At 36.0% G+C, this 24,957-nt stretch overlaps 2 protein-coding genes across 7 annotated transcripts in view; both read right to left on the minus strand.

Moving 5' to 3' along the window:
• The window catches only part of LOC6042530 (fat-like cadherin-related tumor suppressor homolog), a 660,890-nt gene that overhangs the window by 383,608 nt on the left and 252,325 nt on the right, over nucleotides 1-24,957 (minus strand). The window lies entirely within an intron of this gene.
• On the minus strand, nucleotides 3,685-4,932 carry LOC6048563 (transcription factor YY2). The gene has a single exon (XM_038250466.1). It carries the CDS (start codon nucleotides 4,930-4,932, stop codon nucleotides 3,685-3,687), a length of 1,248 nt encoding a protein of 415 aa, XP_038106394.1.

Consider the following 24,957-nt stretch of genomic DNA (forward strand, 5'->3'; position numbering starts at 1 on the left):
GCAATTGGCATTTAAGGTAGTGTTCATCAAAATCCACCATGTTTTGGGAAAATGTTAGTTAACTATCTAAGAACAAATCTACGTTGAAAGATTTTCGAAGTTATTTAAATTGTTTTTGTTATTCAGAAAATACGAGAGGTGTATCGTTTTTTTGACCCATAGTCACCCCCACTGACGGAACTTAAAATTAAAAGCAAAGGGTTTAACTATACAGCAATTGGATACTAAAGCCCTATGTAAATTTTTATGTACAACGGTAAAAAACACCATTAAAAACCATTTCTGATCACTTTTTTTTTATTTTAATGCAAAAATAAATTTTGACAAGACAACATTTTTTCGATGGATCAACTATGGTTCCCTTGGAACGAGCTGTCAAGTAGGAGCTTTTCTGTCAAGAAGGACCGCGAGGTTAATTTTTCAAAATTGATTTAAAAATCAATTTTAAACTCTTTGTGGTCGTACGAAGGGTCATTGTACTCAGAATAATAAGCTTTATAGCTGTAAACAATAATATCAGCAATCTAAGCTTCATTTTAGGACCCAATTCCCCACGAAAACAGCATGAAAAAAACAAAAGTGCTCGGATCGTTCTCCAAAATTTTGTGGGGGTTCCATAGCCGAAATAATTAGACCCGTATTTTTTTGTTTGACCATTAGGGTGACCTACACCGTGTTAGGGTGGTCTAAAAAATTGCAATTTTCGTCGATTTTCGCAAAAAAAAAAACACTTTTTTCGAAAAGCCATAAATCCTCGCCATTTCAACCGATTTCAATTGTCTTATACGCAAATGAAAGGTGATAAGTTGGCCTTTCAAAGAAAAATAGTAACAAGTTTAAAAAATCTACCCTAACCTATGAAAAGGGCGTATGAAACTTTAAAATGCCGTACAACTGCAATAACTTTAAAATTTCAGCAATAACCTACACATGTCTGGGTACCAAAAGTTGCGTCTTTTAATTACAAAAAAATTTGAGTCAAAACATCTATTGGTCATCGCTGAAATTTTAAAGTTATCGCAGTTTTAGTGAAAAAGTTGATTTTTTGCCGATTTCGGTATTTTCCCGTTTTCGCCCGCGGCTCGTCGAAAACACGGATTTTATTTTCAAAAAATCATATTTCGGAATCCTGTAAATAAACTCCTCCCATTTTTTAGTATGTTATGTAAAAATGTCCAGGAAATCCGAGAAAAATATTTTCAGATATAGGCTCTTTGGTCCAGACACCGTCAAAACAGCATTTTAAAGTTTCATAAGCCCTTTTCATATGTTTGGCTAGATTTTTCATAGTTTTTACTATTTTTCTTTGAAGGCCAATTTATCACCTTTCATTTGCGTATAAGACAATTGAAATCGGTTGAAATGGCAAGGATTTATGATTTTTAGAAAAGAGTGGTTTTTGCCAAAAATCGACGAAAATGGCCATTTTTTAGACCACCCTAACACGGAGTAGGTAACCCTAATGGCAAAAAAAAATACGGGTCTCATTATTTCGGCCAGGGAACCCCCGAAAAAAATTGAGCCCGATCCGAGCACTTTTGTTTTTTTTTCATGCTGTTTTCGTGGGGAATTGCTGTATATTTATAGTTGTTTTGATTTTTTTCTTCAGACCAATTGTTTTTGTCATTATAAAAAAAAACATCAAATTCAATATTTTTTCAAATTTCGATCACGCAAAAACAAACTTGAAGCTTCTTGAAAAAATATGTTTTTGCCTTTTGATTTTTCAGACAATTTTGACATGTAACATGTTTTGAAAATGTAAATGATACAAGATTAAAAATTTTGTGTTAAGGCCTTAAAATTGAAGATTTCATTTTTATCATATTTTCCATATTTTTAGTCAAAATAGCTATGTTTATTGTTTGATAGATTTTTCAAAGCAAACATGACATCTGTTTACATATTTGCGCAAAAAAAAAAAATGAAGGCGATAATGTCTAGCCAAAGGCTCTGATTTTCGGTTCAAAGATCAGAAATCACTCACTCTTCGCCGAGCGAATCTTTGCCGACTGGAGCTCACAACCAGTCGCGAGCGAACACTACACTCAGGCTGCCAGTGACTTGCTCAATCGCTTCTCCCAGCGACACAAATACTTCGTGAATGTCTTTGCCCACTCTGTCCGTCAACCCGAGTCACACACGAATACGTTCAGAGCGGAGAGAATCTAACAACATACCAGCTGATTTTTAATTTCACTTTTTGTCACTAAAATATGATTTGCAAATTTTCTGATATGTTTTTAAGGAAATCAAATGCCAACTTTTCAGAAATTTCCAGTTTATGTAAAAAATCTTTTTCCGAGCAAAGTTAAACTAAAAAGTTACACGGCCTTTACGAACACTATCAACAAACGTTTGGCAGTGTGTAAAAGGGGTACCAACCTCAAAGTGACCCCGTTCGTTTGAAAACAGTTGGTTTCATACCATCGGCGTTTGAGTGTATTATTTTTAAAGAAATTAAATTTAAATCAATCCTTAATTAATCACATTTGGGACTGAATTTTGTTCTGCCATTTATAATTTAGGGATCCATCCAAGGAAAATGACCAACTGTTACAAGTATCTATCGAAAATATAGCAAACTTTTTCTGTCCTTTTCAACTTCCCAACCCATCCGGACCGTCACCAACAGACAAAGCTGTCAGAAGAAGCATAACTCATCACAATAAAGGAAATCGACTTATGTGCCCTATCCGCTTTACAAAGCCGATTTTCCCTTTTCCTCGAAAATGGCGGGTGAAAAAAATGGCGCCACTTTAATGTCATCCCTTTTGCAGCTCACAATTCTTCGTGACATTTGAAGGATTCCTTCATTTTTTTTTCAAGCGAATTCTTCCTTCATTATGTCACAGTGTGACTTTGAAGCTGTATCACCCCTCGCAAATCTTAGAAAAAATGACATTCTGTGTGAATCGAAATAAAGCGTGTAATTCAATTTTCGCTAAGTAGATTAAACTTGATTGACACGGCGCTGCTGCTGCCAAAGCTTTGAACGAGAGAGAGAAAAAAAAACTCCAACGACAAGTGCTTTGAACCCGCGGCTGTGCGGATTTCGTTCCCGGTTTTCGTAACCGGTTGATTGGATGAAATTTCGGGGAAGATGAACCTATCCTTGGATGACGGGAAGAAGCGGTGTTGACTTCAAAGGCCGAGGTTTTTCTAGAAGGATTGTTCGCAGCGTGATTTCCGAGTATGTGAGATCTGTTTGATTAATTTTGGGGTATGGAAATAATTCGTAACATGATAAATATTTCAAGGTTGGGAACAGATTGTTTGGATAACTTTCTAGATAACATTTTCAAAAGGTTTCTCCATAGAAAACCCATGATGGATAGGTTGTTTTGAAAATGTACACAAAAAAAAGTTGAATTTTGGAATGTTGAAAATTTGGTAGATTGAATATTACCTCTTTATTTGTTTAATATTACATAAAAAATGATGAATATTTACCAAAAACTGATGAAAATTCATCATTTTTTGGGATAAAATTATCATTTATTTTGCCACAAAAACTGTCACCTATTCCTGATGAATATTACCATATTTTATTTTCTGTGTAATCTAGATTTTCGAAGATCGAACTAAATTTTTGTCAAAATAAAATTGATCTCAACAGTCGGAATGGAAATGAAAAGAGATTGTTTTCAAATTAAATGTCAATATTTATTTACAATAATCAGTCTACTTCTTCACAATCACTGTATTATTCTTATGACTAATCTCGTGCTGCTCCACATGATCCAACCGTCCAAAGCGCTTGTCGCAGAAGCTACAGCTGAACGGTGCCTCACCGTGGCTCGTCCAGATGTGACGCTTCATGTCGTGGGGATGACTGAACCGCTTCGTACAGTGCTGGCATCCGTACGGCTTAAAGGCGTCGTTGTGCTTCTGAATGTGAGACTGCAGGCGCTCCAAGGTCGGATACTTCTTGCCGCACTGCGCACACTGATGCTCCTTCGGTCCGGAGTGGTGGTAGTGGTTGTGCTGGAGCAGACCCCGATGTCGCTTGAACACCTTGTTGCACGGCAGACAGTAGAACTCGGACTCGGTGACGGGGGCCTTCGGCAGTGGCTTGCGACCTCGCTTCCTAACGGGCTTGCTGGCTGTTGGTGCGACGGTGACTGTGGGTTCGTACGGACGGAGGGTACCGTGTTCGTCGATGTACATGATGACGGCCTGGGTTTCCTGGATCTCCATGCTTGAAGCCTCATCTAGTGCTACCGAATCGAACAGCTCTTGGAACGAGGTGGGTGAGTGTTCTCCTTGCGGGACTGTCACCGGGATATCACTGTACTCGCTACTCGATGCGGTCGAACAGCCGGAATCCAAAGGTGATACTACCGCTGCGCCATACTGCTCCAGGATTGCTCCTTGGGACAGTATAGCTGTATTCCGGATGTCCTCCAGGATGCTCTCGGGTGTTGACAACTCCGGTAGTGGCACGTTGAAGTCCTCGTTCTTGATTGCCTCCTCCAGCAGATCGTCCAGAACTTCATCCTTGGGGAAAACCTTGCCGAAAGGATTGTCGGTATAGATCGATGCAAGCTCCACCTTCTGCTCTTGCGACTGGAACATGCTGATCATGTCGGCGTCCATGGTATAAGCGCCGGATTGATACTCGTAAGGCTGCTGAAGAAGCTGATCTAGCTCACTGTCCGCGGTAGGACCTTCGGTGTAGGTTCGTTCGGACTGCTGCGGCGAGTAAGCTGGGTACGATCCCGTACTACCAGTGTAGTAGATTGTCTGCTGCTCGGGGACATAGTCGGACACGGTTTCGACGACGAGAGGTGATTCCTGCTCGTAGTACAGCCCAAAGTCTTGGGCACGTTCCATCGAGAACGGTGGGAGAACGAACTGATCGTTACTGCTGGAGTAGTACTCGTCAACTTGATGATGGCTATCGAACGTGCGATCGACTCCGTACTCCATGGTTGTAGAATAGTTTGGATATTGATGGCGATATGCTCGAGTGCTCGAATGAACGGTTTGTGATTGAAAGCGGTCAGGATATTGGCTTAAGTACTAAGTGCAGGTAATATTGAGCAGGGATATTATTGCACCTGAACGGCAGCTTCGTACTGTGCCTAGGTAACCAAACGCATCTTCAGAAGTTCAACGGTAATGTTCGTTGTTACCTGTCACAGTAAATTACTGACAATATCAGATTTTTGCCTGCTAAAATGATAAATTATGCTGATTTACTATGTTTTAGAATTTGAAGTCAACGTCAAAAAAAATACATTTTATTCCTAAAGAATATCTACAAGTAAGGTGTATTTTGTATACACGATGACCGTTGAGCGATAAGTGTGTTTTAGGTTGATTATACATGAATAAAAGCAACAATCAAACAAATATTTTTTGTCAAACGAAATTACTTTTATGATAAAGCTATTTGTAATATTACTGAATTCATCTATACATAATTTTATTAATATTATTAAATTATAATATTACATTTATTTATTTTGCAATCTTTAAAAGCAGTCATAGTCATACTCATAAATAACCAACAATTTTGCCGATGATCGATCAGAAAACAAGCCCTCAAAAATGTATTAAGACTTTGTATGGAATAAATTACTATGGAAAATGGAATCTTTTTACATGGAAAATGGAATCTTTTTACATTTCTAATTAAACAAAACAAATTTAGTTATTCAAACTATTTTGCAGCAATACAAATTTCTTATAAGAGTAGATTTTATTTAATAAAAATATTTACACATTTTATTTTATATTTTTTCTTCATATTTCAATTTATATTAATCAGTAAGGCATCAGCGATTGGTACCTAATAAAAAACCGATTTAATCCCACCTGGGGTGAGATAGAGCCATTCTTTTTTTTTTTTTTAGTTTATATTTATTTAAATTTCTTTTCCATGTACATTCATTCAGTTAAAATATTATTGAGTGTCCAATCACAAACGATGACTTTTCACCTCGATTTTAAATACTAGAAACTTTCATTTATTCATGAAATATTGTAGCTTTCGCTATTCAGTGATTTCAAATGTAGGAGGTCCTACATGTACAAAAGGGAAAAGGGATACCTTAAAACTAACTTATAAACTATATAAAGAGCGGATCAATGCAGCTGAAGACTGCAATGATTTTTGTCGAAATGCATCAATTATCTTATTGGACATAACATCCAAAGTGTCAACTTCGGCTAATTGATGAAGTTCACTGGTGCTGAACCAGGAGGAAGTTTCAGAATCATTTTCAGAATTTTGTTCTGAATCCTCTGAAGTTTTTTCTTCCTGGTTAAGCAACAGCTTGTCCAGATCGGCACAGCATAAAGCATGGCAGGTCTGAAAATTTGTTTATAAATTAACAGTTTATTCTTGAGACAAAGTCTAGAATTCCTGTTTATAAGTGGATACAAACATTTAATATATTTGTTACATTTAACCTGGATACTTTCAATGTGATCCTTGTAAGTAAGGTTTTTGTCAAAACCAAGTCCAAGATATTTCACTTGATCCTCCCACTTTAAATTTACCTTATTCATCTTTATAATGTGATGACTTTTTGGTTTAAGAAAATTAGCCCTTGGTTTGTGAGGGAAAATAATAAGTTGAGTTTTTGCAGCATTTGGAGTAATTTTCCATTCTTTCAAATAAGAATTGAAAATATCCAAGCTTTTTTGTAATCTTCTTGTGATGACACGAAGGCTTCTGCCTTTGGCGGAGATGCTTGTGTCATCAGCAAAAAGTGATTTCTGACATCCTGGGGGCAAATCAGGCAAGTTAGAAGTAAAAATATTGTATAAAATTGGACCCAAAATGCTTCCTTGAGGGACGCCAGCACGTACATTTAGTTGATCAGATTTGCTATTCTGATAACATACCTGCAGAGTACGATCCGTCAAATAATTTTGAATAATTTTCACGATATAAATCGGAAAATTAAACCTTTTCAATTTCGCAATCAAACCTTTATGCCAAACACTGTCAAATGCTTTTTCTATGTCTAGAAGAGCAGCGCCAGTAGAATAGCCCTCATATTTGTTGCTTCGAATTAAATTTGAAACTCTCAACAACTGATGAGTAGTTGAATGCCCAAGGCGAAATCCAAACTGCTCATCAGCGAAAATTGAATTTTCATTAATGTGCGTCATCATTCTATTAAGAATTATTCTTTCGAATAATTTACTAATAGATGAAAGCAAACTAATGGGCCGATAGCTTGAGGCTTCAACAGGATCTTTTTCCGGTTTCAAAATCGGAATTACTTTGGCATTTTTCCAACTCTGGGAAAATATGCCAAATCAAAACATTTGTTGAAAATTTTGACCAAGCTACTTAAAGTTGCTTCTGGTAATTTTTTAATTAAAATGTAAAAAATGCCATCCTAACCAGGGGCTTTCATATTTTTAAATTTTTTGATAATAGATTTTATTTCATTCAGATCCGTATTAAAAACTTCATCTGATGAAAATTCTTGTTCAACAATATTCTGAAATTCTACTGAAATTTGATTTTCAATAGGACTCAAAACATTCAAGTTGAAATTATGAGCACTCTCAAACTGCTGAGCAAGTTTTTGAGCTTTTTCCCTATTAGTTAATAGAATATTATCACATTCTTTTAAAGAAGGGATTGGTTTTTGAGGTTTCTTAAGAACCTTATAGAGCCATTCTTACAAAAGGAACATAACGGCAGTTAATTTTTTTCATGGTCCATTCATGAATCAATTCAAAAATCAACCTGATTTTTTCATATAACTGAAAAGCGTTGTTTTTGCCAGAACAGACTTATTTTTGAGTCAGAGAATTAGCTCACAAGAAAATTATGTAGTGTGCCTTTAGGCGTTTTTGGGATAGGGAAGCATACTGCGATTGAGCGCTCGGTGAGACTTCACTACGACAAACGCAACCTTGGCTCATACGCTGGGTTCATGCCACGGGTGAGTGCCAGACACGAAACCGACCCGACGAAAAGACGCGTGTCTTGGTGCGCTGGTACGACGAACCAAAATACTAACACACAAATGGGCTCGTACCGAAGCTAGAAAACCAAACCCGCGATGGCGAATGGGGAGCTTGGACGCTCATCGAAAATTCGTTCGCTTAGAGATCGATCAGAGAATGAGCAAGAAAAAAAAAAAGAACTTGTACTTGAACATGTACAAAAAGGGGGTTATCTAGTATCAAAACTCTATACGCGCCAGCATTACTCGCGTCTGCATGTGAAGCTCAACTTGACAACTCGATCGTCCATGATTTTTTGCAGATTTTTCAAATGAATATTGCTCGAGAAATGATTTGGGAACAAAGCATGATTTGGCGTCGGAGCCAAAAGCAAACCCTATACCTTTCTTTAGTAAGAAAGGCAAAAATGGAAATTTTCTAAAATCTGAAAAAAAAATCCAAATGAGGTCAAATTTGTTTCAGAACCTCGATTATGGTCTAGATTATGATATGGAGAAAAAAAAATTAGATAAAATGCCAAATGAATAGTTTTGGCATTTGGTGAAAATTGGCTTTTACCTTTTTTAGGTGTTTTTTCCCCTCACAGTGAATTAGTCCACAAGTTGTAAATCATGAACCACATAGCATAGCATAGCATAGCATAACGGGTCTGCACCACGCTGTAGGGGGTGCCACAATGGTCAATTCAATATTCTTAGACAATTTGATTGCTGCCTGGTACAACCAAGAATATCTAAGAACATAAATTTCCACACTGTGCTCCAAGGCTACGCCCATACAGTCCCGTGGGGATTTGGTGGAACCACATTACCGACATAGATGAAAATTTGAGAAGATGTAGGGCTCAAAAAATGCAATTTTTGTAGATTTTTCAAATGAATATTTCTCGAGAAATGATTTGATAACGAAGCTTGATTATGAGTCGGAGCCAAAAGCAAACCTTACACCTTTCTTTAGTAAGAGAGGCAAAATGTGAAGCTCGTTTAATCTTTACGATTCTTGCGATAAATTTTATTTTATTTATCCTGACAAAAATAAGGAAATAATTAGGTTTTATCTTGTGCTATGAAAACGTGCTTTGATATGTTTTAAAATAAATTTAGAACATACAAGAAGGGTTCTGCTAAAAATGCTTAACATTGAAAATGTATTAAAAAAAGCATGATATCAATGTGCTTGCAACACTTAAAAAAATTAAGCACTATCGTTTGTTTTTTTTTTTTAAATTTCAGTTCCTGACGTTGTTAATTATGTAGACTTTTTGTTGGCTTAGGAAACTTGAACCATAATTTTGACTAGATTGATCTTATCCAAGCATCGTTATGCGAGTAATAACTGATGATCGTTTTCAATTTATCTTTACTAAAAACTTTACTACTGAAATTAAAAGTAAGTTCTTTTTTTGCTGAAATTGTAATAAAATTTAGATGGAGCTGTCAAACATTACTAATTTTTAGGTATTTTACGTTTGTTGCAAATTTCAGTGAAGGTTTAATAAATTTTGCTACATTGAGTTATAAGAGTTTGGTCGAAGTAAAAAAAAAAAACAAATCAATCAATCAAAATCAAACCATCCACATTAACGTCCCTGGGTCTTTTGTGGTCTTTATTGCAAGTTTCTGCTCGAACCTAGGAGTCCGAAGGCTTGAATGGGGAGAGCACCCAAACCTCTTTCTACTCCAAGGAACCTTCCACCCCAGTGTTTGAACTGACGACCTTTGGATTGCAAGTCCAACCACAGCCAGCGATTCCACCGGAGTAGGCTTGGTTTGGTGTGTTGTTTGTACTTATGGCATGGAGACGACTCCTACACCTGGAATGACTTAACAACCTAACACCTGGAATGACTAACAACCAAGGCCGGGACCGACATTTTACTTCCTCATCCGATGGAAGGTTGCAGCAGATGGGAATCGAACCCAGAATCATCCGCTTACAAAGCGGACAGCGTAACCATTCGGCCACGCATTGCCAAAGAAATAAATATTAAAGTATATAAAGTCACAAATATCACAAGAAGTTCTTCAACGTCCAAAATATTTTCAACAGCAAACCTGGAATCTTCTCGTTCCCCCCGAAAAAGTCACCTCATAAAAGTAACAATCACCAAAATCAAACAATCAAATCACAAATAATGACTACTCCCACTAGAATTCGTTTCAGGCATTTGCTTAGTCCCTTTTTCCGTTTCACCCCCTCAAAAAACTTCAGCACTCAGAAGTCTCAGAAGTCTGGCGTCTGCTGACAAGAGCCCGGACTCTTGAAGAAACTTTAGGAAAAGGGAGCCGAGGGAAGGTAGTGCTTTTCCCCCCCCAGGGAGGTGGAAAAGCAAAGCTCCAAAAAGCCGTGACAATGTCACTCGACCACGCACGACTGGCTGGCAATTATAATGTGCACGGCCATGGAAATCGGTGGTTTCCGAGCGCGCGCTGATTTTAACCTGGAACGTGGTGGTGGTTTTTTTTTGTGATGTTCCGTGACGACTTTGTGGAAGACGTTTGGGTTAAAACATGAATTTGTTTAAGTTTTGTTCTATTTTTTATTTAAATGCTGTTTTCATGTACAACGTATGACTCAAGCTCAAATCTGATCATTGCATTCAATTGTTGAGACTGTTTTACATATAAATAACTCAAAACCTCTGAGTAATTTGAGTCGTTACCAAAATATGCAATTTTCAAGCCTAAAAGGAAATTTGAACTCAAAACATGATTCACTTTACTCTGAGCTTTCGATCGATTCTTACGTGAAAAAGTCTCAGGAATCAATTGCAACAGTCAAAACTTAAATTAAAATTGAGTCATTGCAGTAAAAATTTGAAAACAATATTTTTCGGTTTTTGAAAAAGTGTCTAGAATTATATTTTATTTTCTTTAAAAATTTAAACTTAAAGTTTCCCCATTCTTTCTGTGTTGTGCTTAAACCCAGCAGGAGCGATCCAAAAACAAAAGACACACACACATTTTCACAAAGTGAAAGCAAATACGCGCGCGCGAGGTCGGAGAGGAAAATTGTTTGTTTTTGTACCAGCTTTGCCGACAGCAGTGACACGGAGGGAAAATCCAGCCGGGGTTTTTTTTTCTCTCCCACTGCAAATGTGTTCTATTCTGGTCCTCCGCCGATTGTTTCGCCCGTTTGTTCTCGTTTCTCCGAATAAGTGTGGCAATTAGAAAGGAAAATAAACACTGCTGTTGCTGTCGCCAATTTTGCTGGTGGGGATTGTGGGGGTGGGGAGGGACAGTAGGGCGATGCCATTAACGGGCTGCGATAAGACAGTTTATGGTTTGTTTGGGTTGCAACGGATACAGTTTGTCAGGATTAATGGTTGGGATGTTGATAAACTGAATGGTGGAATTGATTTAGAGTGGGTGCGGGATTACATTGGAATTCAATTAAAAGAGAGGAAAATGAAATAGGTTGGGATAAGAAGTAAGAAGTAAGAAGTAAGAAGTAGGAAGTAAGAAGTAAGAAGTAAGAAGTAACAAGTAACAAGTAAGAAGTAAGAAGTAAGAAGTAAGAAGTAAGAAGTAAGAAGTAAGAAGTAAGAAGTAAGTAAGAAGTAAGAAGTAAGAAGTAAGTAAGAAGTAAGTAAGAAGTAAGAAGTAAGAAGTAAGAAGAAGTAAGAAGTAAGAAGTAAGAAGTAAGAAGTAAGAAGTAAGAAGTAAGAAGTAAGAAGTAAGAAGTAAGAAGTAAGAAGTAAGAAGTAAGAAGTAAGAAGTAAGAAGTAAGAAGTAAGAAGTAAGAAGTAAGAAGTAAGAAGTAAGAAGTAAGAAGTTAATGGAAGTGAGCTCTTTCAACACTCGAGAAAATGCTCCTGGAAAGATGAAAAAGCAGCAAAAAAATGAAGAGGTCTCTTCCCAACTTTAACCTTTAAGCAAAACAAGCGGGTCGACCTTTTTTTTCGAGAAGGTATGAAATGTGGCGAAATAATCCTTGACACTAAGGAAAATTTGGAACGACTAAAAAAGTGGACGAAACACCTGATGGTAATGACGGTGAATTATGCCATCTTTGCGCAAACAACGCGATGAAAATTTTTGAGAGTGAGAGAAAAAATTGCACTCGGTGGGTTGTTTCCCGGTAAACGTTGTGTCAGTTTTCGGTGAGAAAGGTTTAATGGTAATTTATGGCTGTTTAAGTTCTTGGCAAAGGTATTTTTTGTTGTTTTCTTAACGGCTGTTAAAGTCCGGCAATGAAATTATGAGAAAGTTTTATTTGTATAGTATAGTAAAAAAAAAAACTTACAATTATTTGATCCAATCGTTAATTTTAAACGTACCTGTAAAGATAAAAAAGTATGTTATTAACGCTTATTTAGAAAGAATGTCTCATAATAAATTGTGATAGTGGTTTTATAATTAAATTATTAAAAAAAATGCAGAACAAAATATTTCTCAGCAATCGTTTCATATCTCTCACTGACTTGTTAATAAATATCCAGCACGCGACACACTCCCACAGCTTATGTTTAACGTCTTTTAGAATGTCATTTTTCTTCAATAGATTTTTTTTATGTTCTTTGTTCAACCAGTGGAGCTTAATGGTGGAGCCATTCGCGTAAAATGATGAAAAACGATGAAGTTTTTGTTTCGGCAAAGCTGCTTCTAATAATAAACCATGAGCCACGTCAGCTTGGCTGAAAAATATCACAAAAAAAAACCAACGATTGTGTCCATATAAAAAGTTCATAAATTTCGTGTCGCTTGATAATAACGGTCGGTCTCGCTCACTTCCGGACGCTGATCCAAGAGGATTGGGAGAAATTTTCCAGCAAGACCAGGCGATACTATCTACACTGTAGATTCTACAGTTATGGGTGTGTGTGTGTGTGTGTGTTATGATCTGCAGCAGCGGCGAGCGGAGATTTACGAGCTCACGAGCACGAGTTACACATCTTGTTTCCGACCCAACCCTACGCTCGTCCGTCCACTAATCTGTGCCACGTGGCGCTTTGCTAAGTAGATTGGAGACAAGCGGTTTAGCGGGGGAATTGGAAGGATTTGTTAGCGGTGTGTTCTGTGGAATGAAATGCTTGGTTAGAGTAGTTGACAGAGAGCTTTCTCCTGTTTCTTGAAACAAAGCAAATCGCCTAAGAATAAGCAAGTTTATGGGAAATTTGGTGTTTGCATTTTATACAAAACTATTTCTTCCTAAAAAGCACTGAAAAAAATCTAAATATTATTATTTAGAAATATTATTATTGAATTTGATGATGACAAGAAAAATTGAAAATTTTGGATAATCCTAGGTGACATCTCCTGGCTTCCTAGGAAAAATTTTGCACCTGTGCCAACTTTGAGCAAAATCGGTTAAGGGTTAACTTAAAGTTTGTATGGGAATCTTTGAAAAAATGTATAGATAAAGGCAAAAATTTCGTTTTAATTTTCATTTAATTGTGTGGAAATTCAGACAAGAAATTGATTCTGGTGGGATAAAAAAAACTCTATATTTATTTTCGAAGTGCGCAAAACGATCAGAGTGGATCCTGCAAAGTTGTTAGCAATTTTAAAAAGACATTTTTATATGAAGATCTTTTTTTCATCAACTGACCCCTAATCCTAAACCGGTTGGCTAAAAATTGGCACAGATGCCTAATTTAGCCTAATAATTCGAGCCAGGAAGTGTCCCCTAAATATTTTTGTCGCCCTAAAGCTAGTGCAAATTTTATTTAAAGTCTAATAAAAGTAAATGTCATACCACATAAAATGATGAAAAAAAAATAAGTGAAGGTTCGTTTGTTATAAATATTACAACTGGTAACATTTTTTCCTTTCATTTGGATGATATATTGCAAGGCGGTCGAAATATAGTGAAGTTTTGGAGCTGCCTTAGAAAAGTTGTTGCAAATGGGTAATTCTCTACCAACTCACACAGCAGTTGCCCCGACCCCTCTTCGATTTGCGTGAAACTTTGTTCTAAGGGATAACTTTTGTCCCTGATCACGAAACCGAGGTCCGTTTTTTGATATCTCGTGACGGAGGGGCGGTACGACCCCTTCCATTTTTGAACATGCGAAAAAAGAGGTGTTTTTCAATAATTTGCAGCCTGAAACGGTGATGAGATAGAAATTTGGTGTCAAAGGAACTTTTATGTAAATTTAGACTCCCGATTTGATGGCGTACTCAGAATTCCGAAAAAATGTATTTTTCATCGAAAAAACACTAACAAAGTTTTAAAAACTCTCCCATTTTCGTTATATTATAAAACCACTATCACAATTTATTATTCCCATAAAATTACATGTTCCAAAAAAATTTACAGTCGAGTAACGGAAAATGGGACAATTTTTAAAACTGTTTTAGTGTTTTTTTTCGATGAAAAATACGTTTTTTCGGAATTCTGAGTACACCATCAAATCGGACGTCTAATTTTACATAAAAGTCCCCTTGACACCAAATTTCTATCTCATCACCGTTTCAGGCTGCAAATTATTGAAAAACGCCTCATTTTTCGCATGTTCAAAAATGGAAGGGGTCGTACCGCCCCTCCGTCACGAGATATCAAAAAATGGACCTTCGTGATCAGAGACAAAAAATACCCCTTAGGACAAAGTTTCACGCAAATTGAAGCGGGGTCGGGGCAACTTTTCCCGATTTCGAATTACCCAAATAGAAAGGGACAACCTCGACCTCGAGCCTCGACTCGAGACAGATTGACTCGAGGCTCGAGCCAAAATTCTCAGTGGGTTAGATTGGTTGAAAAATTAGGTTGGTTCACGATTATGGTGATTTTGAGAATCGAACTTTTTAGGAATATTTTTGGTATTTTTTCAGACTTCTAGAATGTTGTTGGGCTTGCCAATTCAACAAACTTTTTCGAAAACAAAAATATAAAACTAGCTTACAAACCCAAAAAATGACCAAAAATCGTTTTTTTTTTTTTGGCAGATTCAGATTCAGCGAACAAAATTAAATGGAAAAGCTTTTAATTGAACAATTTTCGAATTTCGTTAGAGTGGTCCCATATGCCTTTACCTTGAAAATAAGACATTTTCAAAAGTAGATATCTCGAGTTTAAGGAAAAATACTCCCGTGTTTTTCAGCGTTTGTAGTGTAAGATCTCATCTTTTAAATGATTAAAATTTTGCATGCGCTTTCGAGAAATTTAAGTTTTGAATTTGTATCTCTTTAACCTTAAAATAGCTGTTAGTTATTACCATTAAGTCCAAATTGACTTGTCAAAAATGAAATCTAGATTAAACTTTCAAAAGGTCCTATCTGCATAGGAAACCCATAACTCATAGATTGCTTAGAAAATTTACTCTAGAAATATGTGAGCGAATATCCCTTTTCTCTAAAACTCTTCCCTGAATTGCTATGCTCAAAAAATTGATTTTTGAAGGTTTGCTCAGATGATTTCTATAAATTTAGTCGTAGACGGCGTAGATTGCGAGATAAAATGTTTGTGTCTTGGACAAAGTTGCTTGAATTGGCAAGTCCAACAACTTTTTAGAAAACAAAAAAAAATCCCAAAAATACTCCTGAAAAGATAGATTTCTTAAATCACCCTAATCGTGAATCACCCTAACTTTTAACCAAACCAAAAGTTGCCCCTTTCAATTTGCAACAACTCTTTTGAAGTCACCAAAGCTCCAAAACTTCACCGATTTTCGGAAATCCATTTTCCACTTAATGTTGCAAACTGGACCACTAGGGAGCGGCCTTGGTGTTTGCTTTGTAAGGGAATTGGTCCAGGTTTCGATTCCCAACTGCTCCCAACGAGAAAGGATAGGAAATATAAATCTTGAAAGTCAAGTTGAAACTCTAAACATGAACGAAAAATCAAAGTCGCTCGGAGTCGGGGTTCGATCCCCCGCTCTTTGGATTGGAGAGCAAAAATGCTAACCACTAGGCCATCGCGACTTGGTGAACCATTGTTGGAATTAGGAATACTGTTACTACCAACTAAATACGCGCTGGGTCCTTGACCATTTGACAAGGGTTCGGAAGTTCTAAATAACACTTGAATCCGATTGATGCAAACGTTCTTCAGGGCCGGGCTTGTCGATAAAGCTGAAGTACCTCACGCTCGGCTAGTCAGCGTAGAAATAGGGACGTGGCGTTACATCGTGCTGCCACCTGGTTTTTTTAAGCGCAAGAGTGTAAAAGTGCTGAGTCATCGTCTAAAAATAGTCGGCGTCCTATCTCGCCCAGCAAAATGAAGTCGATAAAGTAGTCGGTTTCGATGAGAAAAAGTGGAAAATGTGGTCTAAAAATAGCGACGCCATCCCCCTATGGGCCACCGAAGCTTGGCAGAGCTAACACCTTCCAAATGCCTATGCGAGTTATTTGCATGTGTAGAATGTAGATCTAAAAATACATGGAAACAACTCAATATGTAAGAAGCGACCGCGTGGTCCCGTTTGGTTGCAAAATGGACATGATTACATCAAAATCAAAAATGCAATGAAGAGTCAATTTGCGAAGACTTTGAAAAATACTCTTAAAATGTGTAAATTTTACTTTTCTTATGTATCAAATTTAATGTTTATTAAGGTAATATCTAGGGCAGCGAATGATCAAGAAGGTTAAAGCTACCAGAAATAAATGAATTAACAACAACAACATAAGGTAGTAATAAAATCATAAAAAAAGTATTAATACACAAATAAAATTTCACAAACACCTTCCAAATTTACACAGTTGTTTACTGTGGTGATTAAAGTTGAGTTGATTAAAGAATGCTACAAGATTGATGGAATGTCATCACGTTTTATGAATAGCAAATATGTGTTTTTATGCTTTTTCTATGGTTTTGAAACCGCCTTGAGTCAACGGTAATTCGAAAACGTCAAAAAGCCCAAAATTTTGTTTTTTGGACCTTAAAAAAGAGTTCAGGCAAAATATAGATATAACAAAAAATCATCTTTTCCATTATTTATGCCAATTCAAGCTATTGATTGATCTACCACCGTTCAGATCAGATAAGTTGATCAAACTACATCCTAACTTCTTTGTTCCCTTTGATTGATCGTTAGTATAAACCATTCTAAAGCTGAAAACTCGATTCCTTTTTCGTTTGCTTTTTCCCTGCTTTTCCCAATCTACGATCAAACATTCGTTACAGCCAACGAACCGACACGCGAGAGAGCGAAGGAGCGCAGCAGCGCAGGGATGTTATCCAATTTCCATCTACCAATAGTTGCTTTTCCAATCCAATGATTTCCCCAAACTAATGTTTAAAGCACACAACAGCAGAGTTCGACGTTTGTTGCCCCCTTTTCCCGAAGCAGGGGTGCACTTCTAAAAACCACGACTTTTCACCACTGCTGCTGCATTCGAGTAAGCAACGTGGAAAATTGAAGCAGAACAACGAGGAAAAAAAGCGAGACGTTTCTGGCGGGTAAAAGATAACTCTAAAAATAAACACTGCATCGTTTCTCGTTTTTCTCTCTGGTTATTTAGTTAGGATTCGTGCACCCCCGCACTGGGTGTCCGGACCTGGTTGGGTTTCTATTGCTTCTTTTCGTGGAATTTTGTGCTGCTGCTGGAGTGGTTTGCTTCATTGAGGGGGGAAGGGTTCATATTTTTGGCTTAATTTACCATTTTTTCATTCGATTCTTCTTCTTGTCTTCTTGTCTTCTTGTCTTCTTGTCTTCTTGTCTTCTTGTCTTCTTGTCTTCTTGTCTTCTTGTCTTCATGTCTTCTTGTCTTCTTGTCTTCTTGTCTTCTTGTCTTCTTGTCTTCTTGTCTTCTTGTCTTCTTGTCTTTTTGTCTTCTTGTCTTCTTGTCTTCTTGTCTTCTTGTCTTCTTGTCTTCTTGTCTTCTTGTCTTCTTGTCTTCTTGTCTTCTTGTCTTCTTGTCTTCTTGTCTTCTTGTCTTCTTGTCTTCTTGTCTTCTTGTCTTCTTGTCTTCTTGTCTTCTTGTCTTTTTGTCTTCTTGTCTTCTTGTCTTCTTGTCTTCTTGTCTTCTTGTCTTCTTGTCTTCTTGTCTTCTTGTCTTCTTGTCTTCTTGTCTTCTTGTCTTCTTGTCTTCTTGTCTTCTTGTCTTCTTGTCTTCTTGTCTTCTTGTCTTCTTGTCTTCTTGTCTTCTTGTCTTCTTGTCTTCTTGTCTTCTTGTCTTCTTGTCTTCTTGTCTTCTTGTCTTCTTGTCTTCTTGTCTTCTTGTCTTCTTGTCTTCTTGTCTTCTTGTCTTCTTGTCTTCTTGTCTTCTTGTCTTCTTGTCTTCTTGTCTTCTTGTCTTCTTGTCTTCTTGTCTTCTTGTCTTCTTGTCTTCTTATCTTCCTGTCTTCTTATCTTCCTGTCTTCATGTCTTCTTGTCTTCTTGTCTTCTTGTCTTCTTGTCTTCTTGTCTTCTTGTCTTCTTGTCTTCTTGTCTTCTTGTCTTCTTGTCTTCTTGTCTTCTTGTCTTCTTGTCTTCTTGTCTTCTTGTCTTCTTGTCTTCTTGTCTTCTTGTCTTCTTGTCTTCTTGTCTTCTTGTCTTCTTGTCTTCTTGTCTTCTTGTCTTCTTGTCTTCTTGTCTTCTTGTCTTCTTGTCTTCTTGTCTTCTTGTCCTCTTGTCCTCTTGTCTTCTTGTTTTCTTCTTGACCGTCTTGAACATCACAAGTTAAAACATTGCTCCTTCACCCCTAAACCAACTTCTCTAGCGTAGGAGTTTTAAATCAAATTTTCATCTTTGCAGCACAGCGGTGGCAGCAGCTTCAAACGATCAGCTCTCGGGCCAAGGTTGGCTGGCACCGGTCCAACCCCGAGCCTCGTCCATTGGCAGGCCACTTTCAACGAAAACGGATTCTTTTCCCATCTTATTTTTCTGCCTCCCTCTCCTTCTTAAGTTTAAAGCGATTGCCACGACGAATCTTGAACCTGTCCAAAGTGAGAGACGGAAGTGGAAATGAGATGAAAAACTGCTTCGGGTCGAAGCGGCCAAAGTCGGGACCAGCAAAAGTGGGTTAAAGTCGGGGAAGAAGGATGCACTTTCGCGCAGCAAGAATATCCATCAGCCGAGGTCGAGTTGGTTGTTGGTGGCCGGCTTCGGAAAGAAATCGAAAGAAAATATTGTTATTAGATTGTTAATCGGAAGCATTACGCTTTCTTCAAAATTAAAGAGAGGAGTGGAAAGATGTTGAACAAGGAAAGTCGAGCATCTCTAGGAGGGTGAAGAAGGATAAAAAGTGCGACGCCGGGAATCTGATTATTTTTTTCTTGGAGAAAATGGAAAAACAATCGGTTTTCCTTGCGGACGAAAGCTCCATCTTGTGATGATTATGCACCACTTCTGAGTTGAATTGTTGATGAGAGGGGTTTGAGTGAAATGTGAAATGATTTGAAAAGTTTATTTCTCCAATCAGGGGAAAAAGACTGATCTTGGAGGTTATCACAATGTTGATTGGTTGTTATGAATATTGATCTCATCTCTTAGAAAGGAGTTTGGCAAACAATTGCCCAATCTACTTGTATTTTTGTATTTTTGTATTTTTGTATTTTTGTATTTTTGTATTTTTGTATTTTTGTATTTTTGTATTTTTGTATTTTTGTATTTTTGTATTTTTGTATTTTTGTATTTTTGTATTTTTGTATTTTTGTATTTTTGTATTTTTGTATTTTTGTATTTTTGTATTTTTGTATTTTTTTTTTGTATTTTTGTATTTTTGTATTTTTGTATTTTGTATTTTTGTATTTTTGTATTTTTGTATTTTTGTATTTTTGTATTTTGTATTTTTGTATTTTTGTATTTTTGTATTTTTGTATTTTGTATTTTTGTATTTTGTATTTTTGTATTTTTGTATTTTTGTATTTTGTATTTTTGTATTTTTGTATTTTTGTATTTTTGTATTTTTGTATTTTTGTATTTTTGTATTTTGTATTTTTGTATTTTGTATTTTTGTATTTTTGTATTTTTGTATTTTTGTATTTTGTATTTTTGTATTTTTGTATTTTTGTATTTTTGTATTTTGTATTTTTGTATTTTGTATTTTGTATTTTTGTATTTTTGTATTTTGTATTTTTGTATTTTTGTATTTTTGTATTTTGTATTTTTGTATTTTTGTATTTTTGTATTTTTGTATTTTTGTATTTTTGTATTTTTGTATTTTGTATTTTGTATTTTTGTTTTTGTATTTTTGTATTTTTGTATTTTTGTATTTTTGTATTTTTGTATTTTTGTATTTTTGTATTTTTGTATTTTTGTATTTTTGTATTTTTGTATTTTTGTATTTTTGTATTTTTATTTTTGTATTTTGTATTTTTGTATTTTTGTATTTTGTATTTTGTATTTTTGTATTTTTGTATTTTTGTATTTTGTATTTTGTATTTTGTATTTTTGTATTTTTGTATTTTGTATTTTTGTATTTTTGTATTTTTGTATTTTTGTATTTTTGTATTTTTGTATTTTGTATTTTTGTATTTTTGTATTTTTGTATTTTGTATTTTTGTATTTTTGTATTTTGTTTTTGTATTTTTGTATTTTTGTATTTTTGTATTTTGTATTTTTGTATTTTGTATTTTTGTATTTTTGTATTTTTGTATTTTTGTATTTGTATTTTTGTATTTTGTATTTTTGTATTTTTGTATTTTTGTATTTTGTATTTTGTATTTTTGTATTTTGTATTTTGTATTTTTGTTTTTGTATTTTTGTATTTTGTATTTTTGTATTTTGTATTTTTGTATTTTTGTATTTTTGTATTTTTGTATTTTGTATTTTTGTATTTTTGTATTTTTGTATTTTTGTATTTTGTATTTTTGTATTTTTGTATTTTTGTATTTTGTATTTTTGTATTTTTGTATTTTTGTATTTTTGTATTTTTGTATTTTTGTATTTTGTATTTTTGTATTTTTGTATTTTTGTATTTTTGTATTTTTGTATTTTGTATTTTTGTATTTTTGTATTTTTGTATTTTTGTATTTTGTATTTTGTATTTTTGTATTTTTGTATTTTTGTATTTTGTATTTTTGTATTTTTGTATTTTTGTATTTTGTATTTTTGTATTTTGTATTTTTGTATTTTTGTATTTTTGTATTTTTGTATTTTGTATTTTTTGTATTTTTGTATTTTTGTATTTTTGTATTTTTGTATTTTTGTATTTTTGTATTTTTGTATTTTTGTATTTTTGTATTTTTGTATTTTTGTATTTTTGTATTTTTGTATTTTTGTATTTTTGTTTTTTTGTATTTTCGTATTTTTGTATTTTTGTATTTTTGTATTTTTGTATTTTTGTATTTTTGTATTTTTGAATCAAAGTAGCCGTTGTTTGGTTATTCTTCAAATGAAAATTAATTTCAGACCCGACGAATAAAACTTGAAATGAGCAAAGGTATGTCGCTCAAACTTGAACCCAAGCCACTACAACAATCTACACTCCATTCCCAGCTCCAAAAATCAACTCCCCTCCGCGCAAGACCTGGCTCTCCGCCCACGGATCCACTACAACCCTCGCCTCCCAGCTCTCGGACGTCTCGAGCCGCTCCTCACTGGGTGGCCTCTCCGCTGCCGGCCCCAAATTTGCCCGCTCCGCCACCAGCCAACGGCTCCGTCCACGGACCATCGCTAACCTCCCTGCGGAAGCCGGCAAGCTGCACAAGCTGGGCTCGGTGCCGGCATATCTGCGCCGTAACCGACCCGCCACGTCCCCAGCAGATGCGGCCGAGTCCAAGCAGCTGGAGCAGCTGGACAGCGGAGTCGGTGCGGAACCGTTTGATTCCCGGGTGGAGGTGGCCGCCGGTCGTCCGGAGGGATCTGCTGTAGAGGAGGTCAAGAAGGAAGTGTTTGTCGAGCCGAAAGTGGTTCCGGCCAAGCGGCCTAGGATTTCAGGACCTGCAAGGGATCCGGTCAAGCTGGAGCGGTGCGAAGCCTTCCAAAAGCTGGCGAGTTGCGTTGAAGAACTGAAAAGTGAGTTGGCCCAGAGGAACGTCGAGTATGCCAGCTTGGTCCGGAGCAATGCCACCCTGACGCAGGAGAATTCCGTGATGGCCTGCCGAGTGGAAGCTTTGGAGCAGCTGGTGAAGCCGCCGCAGGCGGAAGCAGTCACGGAGAACGAGGAAGCTCAGAATTTTCGCGATGCCATGCAAGCTAACGTCCGAATTCAGGACGAAGCGCTGGTGGGCCTGCGGGACATGCTGCTGAACTCGGTGGGAAGGGAGCGATCTGCCAAGCTGGACGAGTCCGTGCTGCGAGCGCTGGTGAAGCAGATGCAGGAGTCAAGTCTGGAGATGAGGCAACTGGTGTGAGTATTAGAGTGACCACTGGGCACTACGAAGTATTGCTGATAACCTTCACATTTCTAATTTACAGCAAAAACAATCGCCAACTGAGTGAAGAATTTGTCAACTCAGATGATTTGGCTCAAGCAGAGGCTAATATGCGAAACTTGCTGGATGTTGGTTTGGGCGAAATTGTCACTGGAAGAATTGTGTACGACTAGTTTGGTAGTTGCTTTGATATTTATGATTGTTACTGTTATAATAACTTCCGGAAATAATAAACTTTGTCAAAACCAACTTCCAGTAATGAAGCAACTCATCACAACAAATGACAACTCGGGATTCCCTTTTCTTCAAATTAGTCCTTCATCAAACGGGGAAAAAAATCCTCCTAGACACGTGTGAAGTTAATGTTTAACAGTCCCGGAATCATCGTTCACCCCTGTCATTTTGATTAATACCACACACCTAGCTGAACAAGAGGGAGCAAAACCCTCATTTTTCGTGAACCAACTCTGGAACGTGCCCGTTTTTCGAAACCCTTTCCACGTGTGTCTTGTCCTCTCCCCCGGTGGCCATCGGCATTTCGCACTTGTCACTGGGGACATTTTTCATGCTCTAAATTTATTACCAGCTATTCTTCTTGCCCGTGGCCGCCGTCGGTCATCATCTTTTGCCCGTCAAACAACCGGATTTTGTTATTGTTTTTACTACTTTTTTTTTCTTCCGTTAGGGGTCTTGGTCTGCGTCGCGTTTTCCGCATTTTCCGACCATGTTCCGAGAGAGCAGTTCGGAAATGGCGTGACATGACGGGCCAGATGGTGTGGCCCAGACAGCGGTGGGATAGTGGGATTGAGGTGGGTTAAATTTGGGCAAAATTATTCACAATAAGATTCTCTGATTTGAAACTCAGCTTGCACGTTATTCAACACTAAAAATTTACCCGGTATAATTCGCAAGTTCTTCCACGTTCAACGGAAAACTAATATATTGCCTACTCATATCTGTCGTCCAAAGAAGAGGAGTGGTGCTGCGCTGATTCGGGAATGAAGTTTTTGGTTTTCCAAGCCCAAAGCATTCGAGTACTGCTGGAGCGAAAACGACATCGCTCGAGAGTCACGCCGCTAATAGAACCAACCACGAAAATATATGAACTCCGCTTCATCTTGTGGTGCTGCGAGGACTTCGGGTGAGAACTAGATTAAAGCTCATCAGGGCGGATGGTGAACATGGCTAGAAGAGCAGCAATGGTACACGGATTTTCCTAGGAGTGGTTTGATGACCTCTTTTTGTAGATATTGTAAATGAATACACCTCAGTGTGTGTGTGCATTAGGATGAGTGTGTGTGTGTGCAACCAACCAAACGGGACCACGCGGCCGCTTCTTACAAATTGAGTTGTTTCCATGTTTTTTTAGATCAACATTCTATACCTGCAAATAACTCTCATAGGCATTTGGAAGGTGTTAGCTCTGCCGAGCTTCGGTGACCCATTTCTACGCTGGCTGGCCGAGCGCGAGGTACTTCAGCTTTATTGACAAGCCCCGCCCTGAAGAACGTTTGCATCAATCGGATTCAAACGTTATTTAGATCTTCCAAACCCTTTTCAAATGAACAAGGACCCAGCGTGTATATAATTGTTAGTAACAGTATTCCAGTGGTAGCTCACCAAGTCACGATGGCCTAGTGGTTAGCATTTTTGCTCTCCAATCCAAAGAGCGGGGGATCGAACCCCGACTCCGAGTGACTTTGATTTTTCGTTCATGTTCAGAGTTTCAAGATTTATATTTCCTATCCTTTCTCGTTGGGAGCAGATGGGAATCGAACCCTGGACCATTCGCTTACAAAGCGAACACCGTAACCAGTTGCCCACGGCAACTCTCTCAGTGTGTGCACATTAGGATGTAACAAAAATGAGATTTTGTCGGGCATTCAAGGGCTTGTTCCGGTGGGCGTACTGGTCCTAAATCTCAACTTTGAGCTACCTTTTTATGCTGAGGCGGATTTTTAAAATTCTTAAAATTCTTAATAAATTTAAAATTCTTAAAATTCTTAAAATTCTTAATAAATTTAAAATTCTTAAAATTCTTAAAATTCTTAAAATTCTTAAAATTCTTAAAATTCTTAAAATTCTTAAAATTCTTAAAATTCTTAAAATTCTTAAAATTCTTAAAATTCTTAAAATTCCTAAAATTCTTAAAATTCTTAAAATTCTTAAAATTCTTAAAATTCTTAAAATTCTTAAAATTTTAAAATTCTTAAAATTCTTAAAATTCTTAAAATTCTTAAAATTCTTAAATTCTTAAAATTCTTAAAATTCTTAAAATTCTTAAAATTCTTAAAATTCTTAAAATTCTTAAAATTCTTAAAATTCTTAAAATTCTTAAAATTCTTAAAATTCTTAAAATTCTTAAAATTCTTAAAATTCTTAAAATTCTTAAAATTCTTAAAATTCTTAAAATTCTTAAAATTCTTAAAATTCTTAAAATTCTTAAAATTCTTAAAATTTTAAAATTCTTAAAATTCTTAAAATTCTTAAAATTTTAAAATTCTTAAAATTTTTAAAATTCTTAAAATTCTTAAAATTCTTAAAATTCTTAAAATTCTTAAAATTCTTAAAATTTTTAAAATTCTTAAAATTCTTAAAATTCTTAAAATTCTTAAAATTCTTAAAATTCTTAAAATTCTTAAAATTCTTAAAATTTTTAAAAATTTTAAAATTCTTAAAATTTTTAAAATTCTTAATTAAAAGGTCCAAAATAAAAAAAAAAATCTTAAAATTCTTAAAATTCTTAAAATTCTTAAAATTCTTAAAATTCTTAAAATTCTTAAAATTCTTAAAATTCTTAAAATTCTTAAAATTCTTAAAATTCTTAAAATTCT

The sequence above is a fragment of the Culex quinquefasciatus genome, chromosome 2 (assembly GCF_015732765.1).
Source record: "Culex quinquefasciatus strain JHB chromosome 2, VPISU_Cqui_1.0_pri_paternal, whole genome shotgun sequence".
Classification (NCBI taxonomy): Eukaryota; Metazoa; Arthropoda; class Insecta; order Diptera; family Culicidae; genus Culex; species Culex quinquefasciatus.